Source organism: Rhododendron vialii, chromosome 7a (assembly GCF_030253575.1).
Source record: "Rhododendron vialii isolate Sample 1 chromosome 7a, ASM3025357v1".
NCBI classification, from domain to species: domain Eukaryota; kingdom Viridiplantae; phylum Streptophyta; class Magnoliopsida; order Ericales; family Ericaceae; genus Rhododendron; species Rhododendron vialii.
In genome coordinates, this window is record NC_080563.1 from 38,366,317 (window position 1) to 38,384,617 (window position 18,301).

Consider the following 18,301-nt stretch of genomic DNA (forward strand, 5'->3'; position numbering starts at 1 on the left):
TGGTACCCACCGAGCAACCAAAAATTTCTCAACTCCCACAGTTAAACTCATTTTCCCCAAAAAGTCCCCAACTACCTCACAATTATATTTTCCTACCCCACATTCTCTGTCTTCCTCGCGCCCCTCTCCTCCCTCCCCTCTCTCTCTCCTCGCACGCGCGCAATCTACGAGGACACGCACATTGAGATTCCAACGCACTACCGATGAATTTTTGGGAAATCGACGCTTCTATGATACAATTTCATAGTTAGGGTTTTGATTTCTGGTTGAATTACCTGAGATTTTTGTAGTTTTGGTGGAAGAAAAAGAGCTTTTGGTATTAAAAGGATGGCGTCGAATTTTGATCGGTGGGAGAAGGATCCGTTCTTCTCCGCAGCGGAAGAGGTTCAGGAATCTGCTGATAGGTATACACACGGTCTGTTTGCCCACCTAGGGTTTATTAATCTTTTGATTTCTCAATTTCGTTATTCGATCTTATTCATTCGTAGATCTGGAAGAACATTTAGACGCGTATCTTGTGACTTTTGTGTTGCCCGTTGGGCCTAAGTCTCCTTGTAAGCATTCAAACATGTGTAGGAATTTTTAGTTATTTGATGGTTGCGAGGTTCGAGAATAGAATCTATTGATTGCAGTATCTATTGTTTGTGGGGTTCATAATGAACCGAACTGCAGGAGTGTGAGTTCGTGGTAGGTTGTTAAAAGTTTGTTGGAGACGGTTTGCTGCGTAAACTAACCGAACTTCAACATTTTGTTGATGCTCTGCTCGTTAAGTTTTCAAAACCAACCTCAAACAAGCTGACTATTCGGCTCGTTAGACTTAGCAACTCGTCCGACTTGTGATATTTAGAAAATTTAAGCTACTTGATATTAGGTCGTGATCGGCTCAATTGTTTGAGATTGGCTAACCTTGTAAGTTATTAACAAGCGAAGCTTGAACATATTTAAGCGTTTGAACAATCAACTTTTGGGCTCGTTCGTTTAGCAACCCTAATTGTTTGCTCTCAGACCATGTGAAATTTCTGAAATTATTAATGACCAACTCATTTAGAAGTCTAAACGAGTAATGTTAGGAGAGGAGTACCTTCTACCGGTAGATTCAAAATAACGTAGTTTAACATGACTTGCTGTTGATGCTAAGTTTGAGTCTTCCTAGTAACTATTTACTGTATATCAATGTCTTGTAGGATGGAATCGACTTATAGAACGTGGATTCACTCAATGAAAGACTCGTCTGGCATATGGAATTCAGAAGAACTTCGTAGGGATGTACGTACTACCCTCGGCACCACCAAATGGCAGGTCATCCCATTCTCTCTGCATATTGATGTTTGTTTTGAGTATATATTAATGGCAGCGAGAAAAGCATTGGAAATACGTAGAAAATCCTAATTTACCTTGATGAATTTGATTATTGAAATCCTTGCGTGATGGCAAAAGAATTGTAGCATGCTATCGTTTACGTCTCTTTCAATGCTTACTAGCCAAATATTTTTCTTTGGCTATGAATGGTGGTGTGGGCTGTGGAAATTAGTTATGCAATGAGTTGGATTCATGTTAAATTGGTGTTGGGAACAATGAGTTGGTTAGGATTTCAACTTCTATAAGTTTGCGTGAAAATTGCATGGCATTAGAGTATTCATTAGCTTTTAAGGGTGGTTAAATGTATATTAAAAAGAAGTCATCACGCGACTATTTTTGTTACATATATTCTCCCCTGTTGAGGGTGGTCAAATTACCTCCCTAAAGTACTTGGGCAGCTGCGTCTATTTGTGTGTGTTGCGGGAACAAGGGGTTTGTGATATCATGCCTAATGATTATGAATTGCTGTTCGGCAATCAATGCAGTTGGAGGAATTGGAACGTGCTGTCAAGTCTAGTTACGCTAATAGCTCGTCTGATGATGCGAAAGAGAGGCATCACAATTTTGTTACTGCAATTGAGAGCCAGATTTCAAAGATTGAAAGTTCCTTGCACAAATCAGCTATTTCAAATGGCAAGCCACCTTTGCCGTGGGTGCGTTTGGATGAAGGGGAATGCAACGAGCTTGCATTGTTTCTTTCGGGACCATCAGTTAGCATGGACAAAAGCTTTGCAAATATTGACATCAGGACTGAACAATCAGCGAACCTTCAAAAGGCTGATAAGGAATTAGCGCAAGATTGTGCAAAGAATTCAAGACATTCGGTGGAGAGGAATTTCGTGGAGGATAGGGAGGAGAAGTTGCCTGGACATCGCAGGACAGCAAGCGCAAGTGCTGATATTGAAGCCTGGAAGATTGCAGTTCCTGATGATGTTTTCCCCCATAATTCGGCCAATGGACATGTTGTGCCACCTCCTCGAAAGGTACCCAGCTTAGGGTTGCTTAGTACGTTGGAAAATGCTTCTAAGTTGAAGTGGCCGAAGAATGGGTACAGGAAGTTGAAAAATACAGATCACCACCAAGAAGCTGACTCTATGTTATCACAACCTCAGCAATTGACGAGGGTGACTATTCATCTTCTTTTTATTCTTGAAATACATTTTTGGATTTGCCTGTTGGTTTCCATGTGGAACGTTGTATGTTGCCAACCCTTATAATCCTGCTTTTTCTTCAAAGGGCATTGATGCATGTTATGAAAGAAGTAAGAGTTGCCTTGCTGGATGCGATGATTGTTATGACAACAAGCAACTGTATGGTTGGTATGGAGCTGTTCAGAGACTCCTTCAAAGGTCTCAGTATCAGATGCAGTATCGTCGGCCCCTTCAAGTGGTCTTTTCAATTGTTCTACTTCTTGGCCTGATTGGTGAGCTTGCTTGAAGTCTTACCTTATCTTGCCTTTTTTTCCCCTTAGATTGATCATTTGTCTGTTTATGGGAGTGTAGTATTTTGTTAAGTCCTTTTCACAATATTCTTTTTTTCATGCAGCTTGCAAATTGCTTGCAAGGTTTAAAATGCGTCTGAAATTATCTGAGCAGTTCAATTATTTGCCTAGTGCTTCTATAAATATGTATATATGTATGCATATTATTAAGCATATAGTTGTGCATATAACCTTATGCATGTCTGATTGGTATAAGCCAGTTACTTGGTCATCTTGTGTTTTTGTTTTTTGGGTTATATGATAATTAACAGATGCTTTATACAGAGATAGATTCTGCAATTGTGGAGTTCTATTAAAACTGACCGAAAATCACGGATTATAATTAGGTTCCTCTTCTCGCTAGTCTTCTCCTTCTCCAGGCACTACCATTTTTCGGTTCTTGGATGTATAGGTTCTGCATTTCTTTGGGCCTTCAGTACAAGAATTGGTACTCATTTCTCCTGTCGGTGTAACTGCTATTCTGGCCTGAGAACAGATCTTGAATAGTTCTTCAAATCATGAGGGGCAGGCTTAAACTTCCAGCATGTGGGTTTCATTATCCACTGATATCATTCTGTTTTTTGTTGAAAACTGGAGGAAAACCTTCTGTGAATATAGTACTGAAAAACTAGAAAATGATTTGCCTCCTTAAGGAAGTTGAACCATTAGCGCAATTGGGAAATCACTGTACAGAGAATAGCTCGAGTTTTCTTTGACAGCCTGTGGTTTTCAGTTCCTCAAATGGGTTTCCTTATGTCACAGCAGCAGACAAGGTTTTCACTAAATCTGTATGTTGATTGGTGTTAAGCTGGGCCAGTTTAGGGCCAACTAAAACCATGTATCATCAAGTTTGTTTGCTGTAGTGGTTTTATTTATGATTAGTTTGGTCAGACATTCACTTGGGCACTTTCATGATAGTTGGTGCTTCTTTTTTAAATAGTCTTGGATACGTCTCTCATGAGCTGTGCTATGATTCTAGTTATCTTATTAGATCTCCGATGTAGCATCATTCAAGCCTTCCAAAGCTCAACCCGGTATGCTTAGCCTTTGTTTCCTCATACAAGCCTACTTTGCGACGCGATGTGTTTCTGTAATTCATATAAATAACCTAGCAACAGCCTAACTTACTATGTTAGGTACTGTTCACAATGCTTACAGCCAAATTGGCCCCCAAATTCCCATACATTAATGTTCAAAATCTCTCCTTTTGTTTCTTTGTAAGAAGCTACAAACTATGAAGTCCTAAATAGGTTACCGGTTTTCTGTTGCATGATTATTAATTGAAGTCTGCCAGATAGAGCTTTACTTTTGGCTCAAGTTTACCGGAGCTCGTGAGTTGTAGGAGCGTGTACCCCTGCATTCATCCTACTTAAAGGCCCGGATTCAGTGGCATTTTTCGGGTGATAGGATGTGTCTCTTGTATGCTTCCTTCTGGGTTAAGCCATGAGATTCCCAAGACCAGGTATAGAGGTCAATGAATGCGGTGCCTAGGTCTTGGACTAAATCCTGGGCCCAATCCAGAGGATTTTTGACTTTCTATATGCTAGTGCGGTATCTTTGGTTAAGCATTGCTTCAAAGTGCGTTTTATCCTCCATTTTTTTTGGCCTTACCCTTGTCTATGGCATCTTGTTCTAGGATAGATTTAGAGCCTCGGGAGCCTGTTGGGCTAAGTTTTGTGGCCATGGGGTGCCACATCTGTTGGTTAGATTTCCTGGGGTGCCACACCGTTAGGTTAGATTCCCTGGAGGTTAAAGCGAAGAGTTAAATCAAGTTTCTTGGTCCTTTGTGGGACTTGTGCCTTGGCCATGCTTTGTAGTTCGTACCCTCCTATAAATACATCCACTTCATACCTTTTTTTCACTATTCTTCCCGGTAGGTGATCTTATGAAGTACAAGATTATAAAATTTTCAGATGACCGAAAATGATCTAACAGAGTAAATTAGAAAAGCTAGAACTACTGTTTCCTTGAAAAGTGTGGTTTTTGATATGAGAAGAAAAGGCCCAAAAGGGACTGAGGGAGTAGTCGAGGTTCCTTTGTAGGGATGATGTTGTGGTCCTCCATAGTAGCTGAGAAACATTACCTTGCCACGCCCACATGGTGGCTTATGTGGCCTGAACTTTACCTATATACAAAGTACCTCTATTCCTCCACCAAACTTTTGTACCTTCTGGTTATCCGTAACTAGAACCCGTATTGCTGTATTGGTAACTAATCAGTTATTCCGCATTGTATGATGATTTGTTCTGCCTATGCATAGTTTGTGATAAGAATGGTTGTACTTGTATCTAGCCATTTCCAAATGTTGCAATTTAACTTGTAATTACTGCCATCAAGATTGAAATGTCATCCTGACATGTTAAAGTCTTATTCACATCTTCAAGTGTTAAGCTGGTGAAGTTCGTTATTTTCTGATGGTACTATGGCAATGTACTAAAAGTCGCTCGGCGCTAGTCGGGCGGTCGGCCACCTTTGAGCCATTAATCGGATTAATCGGCAATTAATCGGTGCATATTAATTAGTAATTGGCGATTAATTGTTACTCGGACCTAATCGGATAGGCCCCACCAGCTATTAATCGGTGATTAATCGCCGATTAATTCCTTGTTTTAGAACACTGTACTATGGTAGTGCTTCTGTTTCCCATGAAAGCTTATTTATGGCGTCTTTAATCAGTCTCATGAGAGCGGTGCTGTAATTGTCTTTAACCAATTTTCTTTTGGAGGCTTATCCTGGACATGGTCCTCTTTGCAGTTTTGATTGCATTTCAGGCAATTTAAGGGAGCAGAAGCCGATTCATCATTGACCATTTTGTTATTGATAGCGGTATCTGGGAATGTGAAGGTCCGGAAAAAAACAGAAGGTGTTACTGGTCTTAATGCTGACACCTGATGAATGTAGGTGTGTTATCTTCTATGTTATGCCATATAACGGTAATACTTGGAAGTTAATGGCGCTGTATTAATATCCTATCCAAATTTTTAATATATCTCCCAATTTTGATTTTTTGACCAGCAAAATTGTGTTGTATTCCCTTGTCAACCCCAAGGTGGTGGCTGAGAATGTTGGTCTAGGGTTGTGTTCCTTCAGAAAATGTAACAAAAGAAAGACCTATATTTTTTGGCACTTGCCAGGTCTTGTATAGTTTTATTTTTCTTGTAATGGGGCTGCTTGTAGTTTGTGATCATAAAGTTACAGATGTGGCATATTGAACTTTATTTTATTATTCATCTGTCAGTCGTTCCGTTATTTTATTCTCTTGGTGATTGCAATGGGGAAAAAAGGTTTGTAGTAGTGGTGATTTTCACGGAATGGGGATGCTAATGAGCATCTCTCTGTGGAGCGGTTAATCTGGCCGTTTATCTCGGCAATCAACGGTTCGGATCTTAATCGAGTAATGGACGCTTTAGATTTGTACGTGCTCGGATTCAATCCGAGTCGTCCATATTGAGATGAATGGCCGGATCGGCCGTTTTACACGGTGTAGAGAGGGGGTGCACGGCCGCGTCCCCCATCCTGATTTCTTTTTTGCGGCTTATGCTGTGCCAGACCAAACAATTTTGCCCAAATTTGCCATAATACCATGGTTTTGCTTGTTTGTGGTATCTACTGGTATTGGCAAACTTAATTGGTATGATACCTTTAAGCTCCGGATAATCTTTAGTGGTTTGAAGTTTCGAATTTGATTTTTCCAAATGGTGGCTTGCTCTTCCTTTGATTCGCGGCCTAACATTTAGAATTATTATACACTAGCTTTGTACCTACACTAATATAACATCATTCTAGGTGAATATTCGGTGGACATAAGTAGGGTGAAGTAGGGTGATAAACGAGCAGAATGAGCTGAGTAGTTAGTTTTTCAAGCTTGGTTTGAAAGCTTATTGAGTAGCTGGTTTATGAGATGAGTCTATCTCGACCGAGCTTTAATCGACCAAAACACGAGCCAATCTCGAGAAGGTTGAATTTTTTAGTATACAATTTGAAAAAAATGTTCTAAGCTTGATTTGTTACATAAACAAATTTATCTTGAATGAACTTTTAACGAACAAACACGAGCAGGTTGGTATGTTTATCAACCCTAGACATAGGACCTTCGTTTCTTTAAATAAAAACATATTTGCTGAGAAGGATATTGCGCCTAATCTAACCTACCAGTTTTATATGTATATTTCTCCAATGAATGAGTGATAGAATCCATAAATGCGATAAGAAAATTGGAAAGGTGCAACAATAGTCAAATATTTCGGGTGTTTTAATATTGTCTTGGTGCAAATGTGCCTAACCTAACCATTGGCTTTGTCATGTTATTAGGTCTACAAATAAAGCAAACTAGCAAAACAACCACAGGGAAAAAAGAAAAAAGACAAAAAGAATTAAGAATAAGAGTATTTGAGAGTGTTTTTTTTTTTTTTCCATACGGTAGGATGTTAGGAATTACTAGTTACGACGGGAGTCGAACACCTCCTCCATGAGAACTCCAACTCAAGACCTCTCCCTTGAGAGTGAGAGTACGGAACTTGCAACCACACTCAATACGGCCAGATACCAAATGTTGCTTGTAATGTTTGGATGGCATTACTGAATAATAATGTAACAACTATCACCATGATTTCACCAAGCAAACTTCTAAGTATTAGTCTACACAGAGCTAATATGGATCAACATTCTCTTCTTCTTTCTTTTTTTCCATTCGTTAATCCTAATCCTAATCTACTCTATCCTAGGGGACTTGGGGAGGGAGATGGGTGCTTACGAGAATCGAACCCTACCCATGTACATGGGAGTATAAAGGAGGCATCAACTGCAGTCCACTTGCAACATTCTCTTCTTTAAAGTTTTAACTTTTAACCAGTAAATCCAAAAACAAAACCAATTCAAATCCATATTTAAATTCAGAAAATCAAGTCCCGGAATTAAGGTACTACTACAATGGAAACTTTGTGTACTAAAATGGTTTTATAGTGAATATGGATTTGTGGTCCTGGCTACCTTTGTTAATATGCTTGCATGTGATGAAGGTGTTCCAATCATTTCAAATTGATAACCCTTACCATGTTACCATTTTCCACCTTCAAAGTAGAGTTAAAAAGAGAGATGAATTGTGCATTCTTTACACCTGAATGATTTATGTTACATCGAATTGGATACAGGTATTGAGAACGATAATGTATTTAAGCATCGGGTTCATTTAATTCTCATGTCAAGGATACGGCTGGGACACTGCAAAGTACTCAATCTGAATGGTTTCCTACTTTTTATGGTAAAATGAATTTACCAGGTGCTAAAGATCATTTCATGCATAGTATAAGAGTTTTTATGCATCGTTCTGCAGTAGAGACGAAACGATAACTAAAAATGCTAGATACATCCCAAACATGTACTGAAGTGTTGGGTGTCCAACAACACCTGACACTTCATACATTTCGAAGAGTCTACCATAGGATCAAAACTTGCCCATCACATGAACAGCCAAAAAGCAAGCATGAATTGGCTGTACTAAACTACTCTAATCGAAGCTGCAACTAGAATTTGTTACTAAAACTTCATTTTTGACTTACTGTGATACAGCCAAGGCAGCATTCTTTCTTTCCTTGGATCTTTCCAACTTTCCCCTGCCACTTCCACTCTTTCTGATCAAAGGTTCTTCTACAATGGTTGACAAACCTGAAAAAGAGTGAACAGTCATCAACACATGCATCAAAACTTCCATAAATCTTCTATTACACAAATTAAAAAATTAGGTTGACAGAGTTAATTACCTGTCGCGAAAGCCTTGTTCTTTGTCATCATTCTCAACATTTCAAAGTTTGAATCCTCGTTGCTGCTAGCCTCATTATCACCGTCTGCTTGTTTTGCTTTATCCATGTGATCGCTTGCTGTCTTTGATTGTGCGATGGCAAAAAGCCATGAAATTTCCATCTGCTTGGTAATCATGCGTGCCGCGTAGTATGGGATTTTAACATGCTTTGTTGTTTCTGAACCTATGAATCTGTTTACGAACATTAAGCAGTCCATTAAGCTTTCTTTGGCCAACCCTTTCATGTCATAAGCCTGAGATCTTCTCCACAGGCTTTTACTATGAGAGTTGACAGGGGTAGAAAGGGAAAGAGCTCTTGTTGTGTCGCTAATGGCAGAATCAGGATCATTAAGCAGCAAATGACACTGAGCTCTATTACTGTACAAAACAATTCTATCTTTTCTCAACCTCATTGGACACAACTCTAAACCTTCTGTATACTTCAACAAAGCCTCTTCGATTTCTCCTACCGAAAAGCTATGGTTCCCTTGCTGTTTTATCAGGCTAACCAAAACCCTTTTCTCCTCAACGTTCTCACTAGACAACCTCTTCTCTTTCCTTCTCCTCTCCACCTTCATATCCCATATTTCTTCTAGTGCTCTCTCAACTCTACTGTCCACAATTTTCGATTTTGTTTGTCTGAAATCCGTGAGCAGTGCCTTTGCAATCGCTTCACCAATGTTTGTTTTTCCTCCGAGTGTCCGAATCTCAATCAAGTCCGCAAGACACAAAGTGGCAGTATGGATGACTTTGTTTCTTGTATCCGCATCATTTAGAAGTAACCGAAGACAATCAATCCCCATATACTGCCAATCATCTGAAGATCTAGAGAGATTACAGAGTTTCTCTATGACTTCTGGTGATTCTGAAATTCTTTTTCTTCCAACTTCAGTGTAACACAAGATTCTAATGAGTCCAACCCCCGCGGCTGAGCTGTGATTCACCAACCCACCCCACATTCCACACAAGTCCTCAAGGAACTCTTTCTCAGACATGAGATTTATGGATCTCTCTTTAATGGCAAAGCAGTTGAGAAGATAGAGAGACCAGCACTGGATTTGGCTAGCCCATTCCTCAGCCTTTCGGTTCTCCATTTCCATTCCTCCAACCCCTCTAGTAAGCAAATCACAGTGGTAATTCAACCTCTTGCTCTTATCCTTCACACCTACATAATTAACATATACCACTTCAAGACAGTTGGAGGCCAAATTCATGGCTAAGTTGACCAACTCTTCTTCATACTTTGCCACAGACTCAAACGTGCTTTCGTAGCTTGCCAAGTGTCCAAGGGCTCTAACTGCAACCCTTTGCTCAACCCAACTCATTTTTCCTCTGAAAAGCTCCATCAGTGGAGGGATCACTCCTGAGTCCACTGCTTTTTCGGCAAACTCAACCTTGTTCATGGTGTAGGAGCCTATAACATGAGCTGCATAATAGGGAATATATAGGTTTTGGTCCCTAAGAAGCCAATCTCTGTCGATGAGACCCCTGTGGATTAGACTGGCCATGCAATTAAAGATGCCGAGAGATGGAAACTCTGGATCATCCGGTTGAGTCATGGCGATGTTCCATAATCCGCTTAGGACCAAAACGTGTTCATGGTCGTTGGTGAAAGGCATTTCCTTGAAACAGTTTGCAAGTCCTTCTCTCCTTATTGAGGACTCAGGTTCCTTCATAAGGCAGAAGAAACAGTTAAGGTTAGTGCAAGTCTCTTTGGGCTGCTGCATACTATTGGCTGTGGTACTAGTAAGGGGGATGGGCAGTTTCTCCTTTTTCTTATGCAAGTTCATGGTGGAGTGAAAATAGATTTACTCCAGAATTTTGGGCTGGGATTAGGATTAGGGTTTACATGTAAAGATGTAAAGCTAAATGAAGGTTAGTGGAATTGGCCGAGTGGTGGAATGTTTCCTAACGGCGCACGAGGAAGAGTTTTATAATAGTTTCAAAAACAACTTTTCCTTTTTAAATTCTGCCCTTTCTTTTCTTCCAAGAGAAAGACTGCATTTATTTTTTGTCCTTTCATTAACAACCACAAGGGGCGCTATTTTAAAAACGTTTTGAGAGCACCTACTTTGTGCATACATTGCCAATGGTTACGTCTGTCTTTAGTCCTCCCCACCCATGCCCCGATGGATTGAGGATTACATAGGTACTTCTATCATTGTATAAACAACCACAAGAGAATTTTCACAGTAAAAAAAAATCAAAGGGATGCAGACTTATCTTTTAAGTTAATAACCAACTTGAGCTTTATCATAAAGATTTCTTAAAATATCAATGCTTGTGTTTGTTTATCTTATCTTTTTTGTCTTCTGTTATTAGTGCCTGCCACATTCACACCCTCATGTTACCACTTCCTTTATATACCATTTTTGGACACAAGCCTTTTGTGTTCTTATTAAGCAAACTCTCCCACAAATCTACCAAATCAACAGTAAAACCTCAGACTGATAAAGGGTAGAAAAAGAAAAATCCTTAACAGTAGAACTGTTTTCTATGCAAATTTTGTCAGGATGCTGTCTAGAATCCAATACTGGCTTTGGGTAATTTGGTCAAGGGGTCTAATGCTAGCTAAGCTTCCCTAGGTAGAGTTACCCAAACACACATGGGCTTGAATACATTAGCATATTCATTCCAAAGTACCGGCAAAAAACCCCCCGAATGCATTAGCATATTGGATTCAATCTGTCTATGTCAGGGAAATATTACATGTTTATAATCAGAAGTAATGCTGATTAGCCTGGAACTACATCTCCCCTTTTGGGACCACAACTTGAAATTGGGACACTGTCCCTGCAAACTAGAGGTAATGCTGTGGTCCCTGGCGTTTGCGAATGTTATTTTCTTCAAACAAATAGTACCACACAAGTTGCAAAGCAGAGAACAGAAGGCAGGAATGGAGTAATAAAAACAGTTCCGTGCATGTGGGGAAGGTCTCAAGAATATGCGGCTACGAAACAAGAATACAATATGGCGATGGAAAGCATGAAAAGTAGGTTTAAACCTAAATTATCTCCATTAAGTATTGGTGATTGTCCTGAAAAATCTTCCCCTAGCTACCTATCCTACTGTCATGATGATTCAGCGTGGCGTAGTCCCTGGGAAGACATCTGGTTTCTGTCGCGATGCATGATTAAGTTTTGTTTTATTCCTTCCCAAAAACCCATCCGCGTGTTGCATAATTGTACTAATTTCTAAGTTGATGATCACACAATACACCAGGTGAGCTGTTAAAGTTTTTTTCTTCTTCAATTTTGAATTTGAACGATTTTTTAGCCTGGAAGTTTTAGCAACTGAATTAACAATGTCCAAGCTGGTAAAGAGGCTTCAGTACGTGTTTTCCACATTACTCTTATCAGCCGAAGACTGGTCATGTTTAGTCGACAGCTAACGAAGACTAGGCTCCAACAGCAGGAAATGGTTGCGATTAACACATGCCTGATTCAATCCCCTTTGAAGACAAGCTCGAGACAGGAAAATAGGCAGAAGTGAGTCTGCATTAGGAGGCATCAAATTAACCATTGGCAAACCCAAGGGGAAAAAACTTACTTCACAACAACCATTAGAAAGGGTAACAGTAACTAGAATTAATCCAGAAAGCTGTGATGAGTTGTTTTTTTAGGTAACTAAGCAGTGATGACTTACAATTAGATTGGTCATTTTCAGGTCATTCGTAAGCAATACAATTTCGTTACAACATTGTGGGAATTAAACGTTACCTATTAAAAGTCCGTGAAGCAAGATCTTTAGGACGGGAAAGAAAACTATATTTCCAACTTGTCATCGTGATGTACAACGAAAATCGTACCTGGTGCACAGGACGTTCTTTCGAGACTGAACTGAACTCTAGCAATACTCAGAAGCTGGACTGGCTGGGACGGCACTGTGGGACCCACATGCTTGACAAAAATACCTCCTCCAACATCCCAGTCAACAACCCAACCCCTTTCAGTTTGAACATATTTTGTGAAGCCGTGTCACAAAAGTTATTTCCACGCCAATCGTATGTAAAAATGCGCACATGTAGTGCATGCCGTCCTTTTTATCAACATAAAGAAACAACTAAAATGACAGACGTATACACTCGTCTGAAGTATAACTCTGAGTCTCTAGCATTCTTTTCTGTCCGCGCTTTCGATTTTCTTTATTTTCTCTATTACTGTATCCTAGATCCTGTGTTAGGGTTCTTCAAATTTCTAGAAAAAACACACTCCAGTGTTTGTGTTTGTAAGAAGCATATGCATAGTTGAACTTCAACACAGGCTATAAGGACAAACAAGACTCTCCCAACTATATATATTAAATGTGTGTAATTTGTAATGGGCAGTAAACATTTTCGTAACTGGTGAAAATAATTCATAACACTTCATTCGAGATTGACCGGAATAAATAGTTGCACAAATTGTTAGAAATGAAGTAAAATAATACGTGACAAATTAAATCATGTAGGTAAATGCATGATTTCCACGCTGCCCTTTTACACTCATCCACTCATTTTTTTGTTTTGTTATTATGCATGTGAAATTACAAAACTAGCCTTACTCCTACCTTCACTTTTTACATGTGAGGGGCAATTTGATAATTCCGTATGGATAAAGACAAAGAAACGAGTGCAAATAGATAAGAGAGAAGTATGAAAATCATTTCTTATCATGAACTTGTTTCTCCACAAAAAGTGCAAAAACCAAATCGGCTAGAGTAGCGTGGGCGTGCCAGGGCAGGATTGCTGCCCAAATTTGTATCAAGGCCTGGAAGCCTCAATCTGACTTCTAATCGAACGAAAATGCACGGCCTAAGGGAGGAGACCGTGAGAAGGTTCGTGGTTTGCCTTTGCGGGATAAGGACTTAGTATTTCCTAACCCTATGAAAAATGGAGATAAAAGTAGAACAAGGCCTAAAACAGAATTAAAAGGACTTTATTAACGGTTTAACAAAGTCTGGTTACAAGGAAATGAAATAAAATCTAGGCTTGGCTAGATTGAACGAGAAAGTAAAGATAATTGAAAGATAAATTGGATAAGTCGTGGGCTTGATGGTCGTGGACCTTTGCCAAGGCCTTCAACTCTGTAATTTATAGGGTCTTCAGGCCTTCAGCTGCTTCAAATGCTTCGATGCATGGCTGCCATGTGGCCTTCTAGCAGAGGCTTAGGCTTGAGCAGCTTCGAAATGCTCAAATGAGGGGTTGCTCCCTGACCAAAATGTTCCTTTTACTCTAAGAAAACGGCAAAGGCCTGAGAAATCCTTCTTTCTTGTATAAAACTTTGTAAAAGGGCAAAAAGAATTTCAGCTCCTGCAACATCCAGGCTATTTGAACTGCTTCAATACTCAAGCTACTGCTTGAATGGACTCCTTCTGGGCCCACCACTGCTGAAGACCAATACTTTTTCAGGCCTTTCTACCATTTTATTTCCTCTATCTCTTGTGGGCCCTCAATTCCTCTAAACTTGATTCCTTATGAAAGAAGAATCAAGAAACAAAGGATTAACCAGACCTGAATGAGCTGCTTGTGTGCAGCTTGCTTAGGTCTGCATGAGTCATTCACCAACAGCTCCAAGGGCTGCATGTACGCCACCTGTTCTTGGCCTTGCTTCATGTTGAAAGGTGCTAGTGAGCAGCATACCCATGTTTGCCAAACAAGAACATTCTAGGCCTTTAAGCTGCTTGTGAGTAGCTTGAGGGCTTTGAGCTGCTTGTGAGCATGGATGTTTGTAAAAAAGGCATATTTGGGCCCACCAAGGCCAAAAATGCAGACCTGGTTGAGCTACTTGTGAGCAGCTTGTGTGATGTTAGATAGAACCTTCTAGGCCTTTAAGCTGCTTGTGCAGGCCTAAGCTGCTTGTGAGCTGCTTGGGATGTCTCCATGCATGGCTGCCATGTGTCCCAAGCCTTGTTTCATGCTGAAAAAAAGTAAAGACTCAGACCTTGAGCTGCTTGTAAGTAGCTTACCTAGATCTGTCCAGCAAGAACATTCTAGGCCTTTAAGCTGCTTGTGAGCAGCTTGAGGCCTTTTCCCTGCCAACTGAAGGCCATAGGTGACGTTTTCTTTAAGAAGTAGGCCCATTTGTTATTTGGGCCCGAACTCAATGTGAATCATGGTCCTTCGTCCATTGTAAGCCTTCTGAGCCCAAGCCTGGTGAGAAAACTGATAAGCACCCAATATTGTAGATATTTGGTGCACCTAGTCTTGTTTTACGTCATTTAACTTATGTTTATTTACTGTTTTAAGTGATTTTGCGCGTAAGGTTTTCTGTTGAGCGTTTCAGGCAATACGCATTAAAGGGGCATGTTTTGATGTGTTGAACAATCTTTGAAAGGAACCGAGTGGCGATGCCTTATGGAGCGTAGCCGTCGGACTATGGGAATGAACAAACGGAAGGTCGGGAAGAGTCAAGGGCCATCGGGTGTTAAGTCGGGGCACGAGGGGCTTGATTTTGCCAGTAAACAGTACGGTATCGATACGATTCTTGGAGTATCGATACTTCATTAGAACAGAAGGAAATCCAACTCTCAGCTTATCGATACAATTTTCGAAGTATCGATACGGTTCCTCTTTGTGTAATTCTGGATTTCTGGTCAAACAGCACGGTATCGATACGGAGACAGCGTATCGATACGGTTCCTTTACGGGGAATTTTGGAATTCAGAGCAAGGCTGCACGGTATCGATACGGTATTAGAGTAACGATACGGGTGACTCACCGACATGCTTTTTGGCAGATTTTAACTTTCCATTTGTGGCATGTTTCCACTTTTTGGATATTTTCTGATATTTTTGAAGAGAGAGAATGCATTTTTGTATAAATAGCCATCACTCTCTTTCTCTTTCTTATCATCTAGTTCATTAGAAGTTTAGTCTCTCCTCCATTAATGTTTTCTTAAGCTTTTCAAGTGTAATCTTCCTAAAACTCAATCAAGTAAGTAACTCTCGTTTATTAATTTTCCGTTTATTAAAGTTGTTTGTACGGACTAGATTCTCTTTAATATCAAGTTTATTCTCGTTTCCGTCGGTTAAACTTCATGTCTCGTTTTTATACTCTCTTCTATACTTTAAGTATGTGTGAGTAGTCGTTAGGCTGAGTCTCGGGATATTCTTTCCCAAGGACTAGGGTCGTTATTCGGTTCTCAAACCACCGGGTTTAAAATCATGATTCTCGGAATAGAGCTTAACTTGCATTTTTGGTCTAAACCAGGGGTGTTAACTCCTTGGTAAGACGTTTAGTCAAGCGGTCTTGGCAAGCAGCTTATCTAGGACTCGTGGCCTCCTATGTGTTTGATAAATGTTAAAAACAAGTTGGTTCGCCTCCGTTTAATCACATCTTTCAATAAACGTAGTCTTTAAAGCTAAATCTTTCGGGCGTGAGCACGCGGTCGTGACTCTCGCCTGCATTAAATTGAGAACCGGTAACATCCTTTGTCAAGGGTTAGAAAATCCCTAGACTTGTCTTTTTTAAGTTAATTAAGTTTTTTCCTAGACTTTTGCCTTGGCAATTTTCACCGTTTCAAAGTATCACCAAGTTGGCTGTCTTGAACGCTACATTCTACCATTTTAACCTACAATCCGATTAAGTTATATTCGAATTCCTTGTGGTACGATCCCGGTCTTGCCGGTTTATTATGCTACCGACGATCTAGCCCTACGCTTGGGGTTTTTCTCAACCTTATTCGAAGGCGAGGTTCGGAGACTAAGCAAAAACCCAGGCTTTAACTGATTTGGACCTATTTGTAGGCCTTGTTACTTCTAAGAACTGGGCTAGGCCTGGATAAAATACTTAGAGCTAGTGGGTCAACCCAAGTCTTCGGCCAATCTTGAGCTTGGGCTTGTGATAACGAAATCTTAGGCATAAATTTGGCCCAGGCCTTTGAAAACTCAACTTGATCAGTGGCATTCAAATCGGCCCGATTTCATAGATGACCGATCATGAGGCTTTTCAAAGCCTGAGACCTTCATTCAAGGCCTTCTTCTAACCAACAAACTGATTTTCTGAATTTTGGCCAAAAATGGGTGTAAATAGAACCGTAAAATTTGTAAATAGAACTGTAAAATTTGTAACTAACCATAAAGTCACACCGAAACTTAACTTCACTTTTTCATGATACACACGTATTTGATCGTAAATATACCAGAGAATACGTATTACATGCACCATAGAATTTTTTTTTTTTTTTTTTGCCAGACAGTAAGAAGAATTTTCGTTAAGTTAGATTATTATAAGAAATATAGTCGTTGTTCTATCCGCTTGAACCGAGAACTTTCCAACACCTGAGTACTAGTATATACGACCAATTGAGCTAGAAGCCCGGCCGGCTAGTCGCACGTACCATAGATTTTTATCCTTTGCCTTCTGGTTTTGAAACTTTGTGCCTTAGCTTGCACTTATAATGTGAAACAAAGAATTCAAAGGATCTACAAAAGGAAGGCTAGCTAATTGCTTTGCGTAGCCGCGTACATTAATTAGAATTTCAACTTTACAGCATTGCTGGTAATATTGGACGTTGTCTTTAAGAATGGTTAATATGCCTAAATTAACATAGTCTCGTAGTATTAGTATTTTGATAAATATTAGTAGTGTTTTTTTTGTTTTTAGAAAAAAATTTCGTTTGGCGTAATTTTTTTTGATTTTCCTGATGAGAAAAGTAAAAACTTATGACCAAAAGCTGAGAAAATCAATACAACCGGAATTAATTCAAAAAAGATAAGTTTTTTTTAGATCTATCTTGGACTTTTGGGAAGTACTATATGGTTTATTTTACAGGATTACTAGTGGATGTCTGTGCCTAAAGGCACATTGGAATGTAACATAGTTTCAGCTTAAATAAATTATCCGCTCTAGCTAACTGTTTTATGCGATAATTATAATCATCACAAAGCGTCAGTTACCATTTTGATATATATGAAATATATATTTATATATTCCTATTTGATCAGAAAATACAGTATTTACATAGAGATATATTGTCCAAAAAATAAGGGTAGGGAGGGATAGATTTATTAAAAGAATATTCTTTGTATCTATTAAAAAAATTTTGATCCGATGGCTACAACTTTAACATGAAGTGATGTAACGTCTGTAGAGGTTGCTCTCGTTTATATGCCTAGATATTTTAAATAGAAATCGTTCTATTTCATATAGGAGTATTACTTATTTCTCTTATCGATTGAAATCTGGAAAATAGTTTGATAGAAACTATGAAAGCTAATAACGACCAAAATTATAAATATTTATGTTTGTCAAAATCCACCTACGTCACATGCAACATATGATTGGTCATTCAGAAATTAATGAGGACGGCCATGTGAAGATAACGTCCTCCAAGGAGTACCAACCGCTAGCGGATATTTGGCCACACAAAAATCACCTGACAACTGTGGACCACTTATCTCTTTTAATACGTCCGGCAACACTTTCCAGCTGGTCCTACCTTTTTCTTTTCTTTTTCTTTTTAAAGACGCTCATGGTTTCCGGACCCATTTACGCGCATCAATCTCAATTGATTTCTTTCACGGCCAAAATTAAGAAATTCACGAGAAATTACTACTTCCTAATTTCGATATGACCCCAAGAATCGAATCTTGATAAATTTTGTGGGAAGCCCACTCACCAACCTTATCCTTTGGGTCTACCAACCTTTCCTTTCTTCTTACTACAAATATCGCTCTAGTCCTCT

The 18,301-nt window shown here is 39.5% G+C and overlaps 2 protein-coding genes across 3 annotated transcripts; one reads left to right on the forward strand and one right to left on the reverse strand.

Moving 5' to 3' along the window:
• Positions 1 to 83: 83 nt before the first annotated feature.
• Positions 84 to 6,088, forward strand: LOC131333866 (uncharacterized). Of its 2 annotated transcripts, none has more exons than XM_058368652.1 (5): positions 84 to 404; positions 1,185 to 1,299; positions 1,845 to 2,483; positions 2,596 to 2,782; positions 5,594 to 6,088. In XM_058368652.1, exons 1-5 carry the CDS (start codon positions 328 to 330, stop codon positions 5,617 to 5,619), a joined length of 1,044 nt encoding a protein of 347 aa, XP_058224635.1. In that variant the 5' UTR covers positions 84 to 327; the 3' UTR covers positions 5,620 to 6,088. The 2 variants fall into 2 exon arrangements, with proteins under 2 accessions (XP_058224635.1, XP_058224636.1); XM_058368653.1 differs by having other exon boundaries at positions 87 to 415.
• Positions 6,089 to 8,074: 1,986 nt separating this feature from the next.
• Positions 8,075 to 10,530, reverse strand: LOC131333282 (uncharacterized). Its single transcript, XM_058367739.1, has 2 exons — positions 8,599 to 10,530; positions 8,075 to 8,503 (listed from the first exon to the last, which is right to left on the reverse strand). The coding sequence occupies exons 1-2, from the start codon at positions 10,424 to 10,426 to the stop codon at positions 8,394 to 8,396; spliced, it is 1,938 nt and encodes a 645-aa protein (XP_058223722.1). The 5' UTR covers positions 10,427 to 10,530; the 3' UTR covers positions 8,075 to 8,393.
• Positions 10,531 to 18,301: the final 7,771 nt, after the last annotated feature.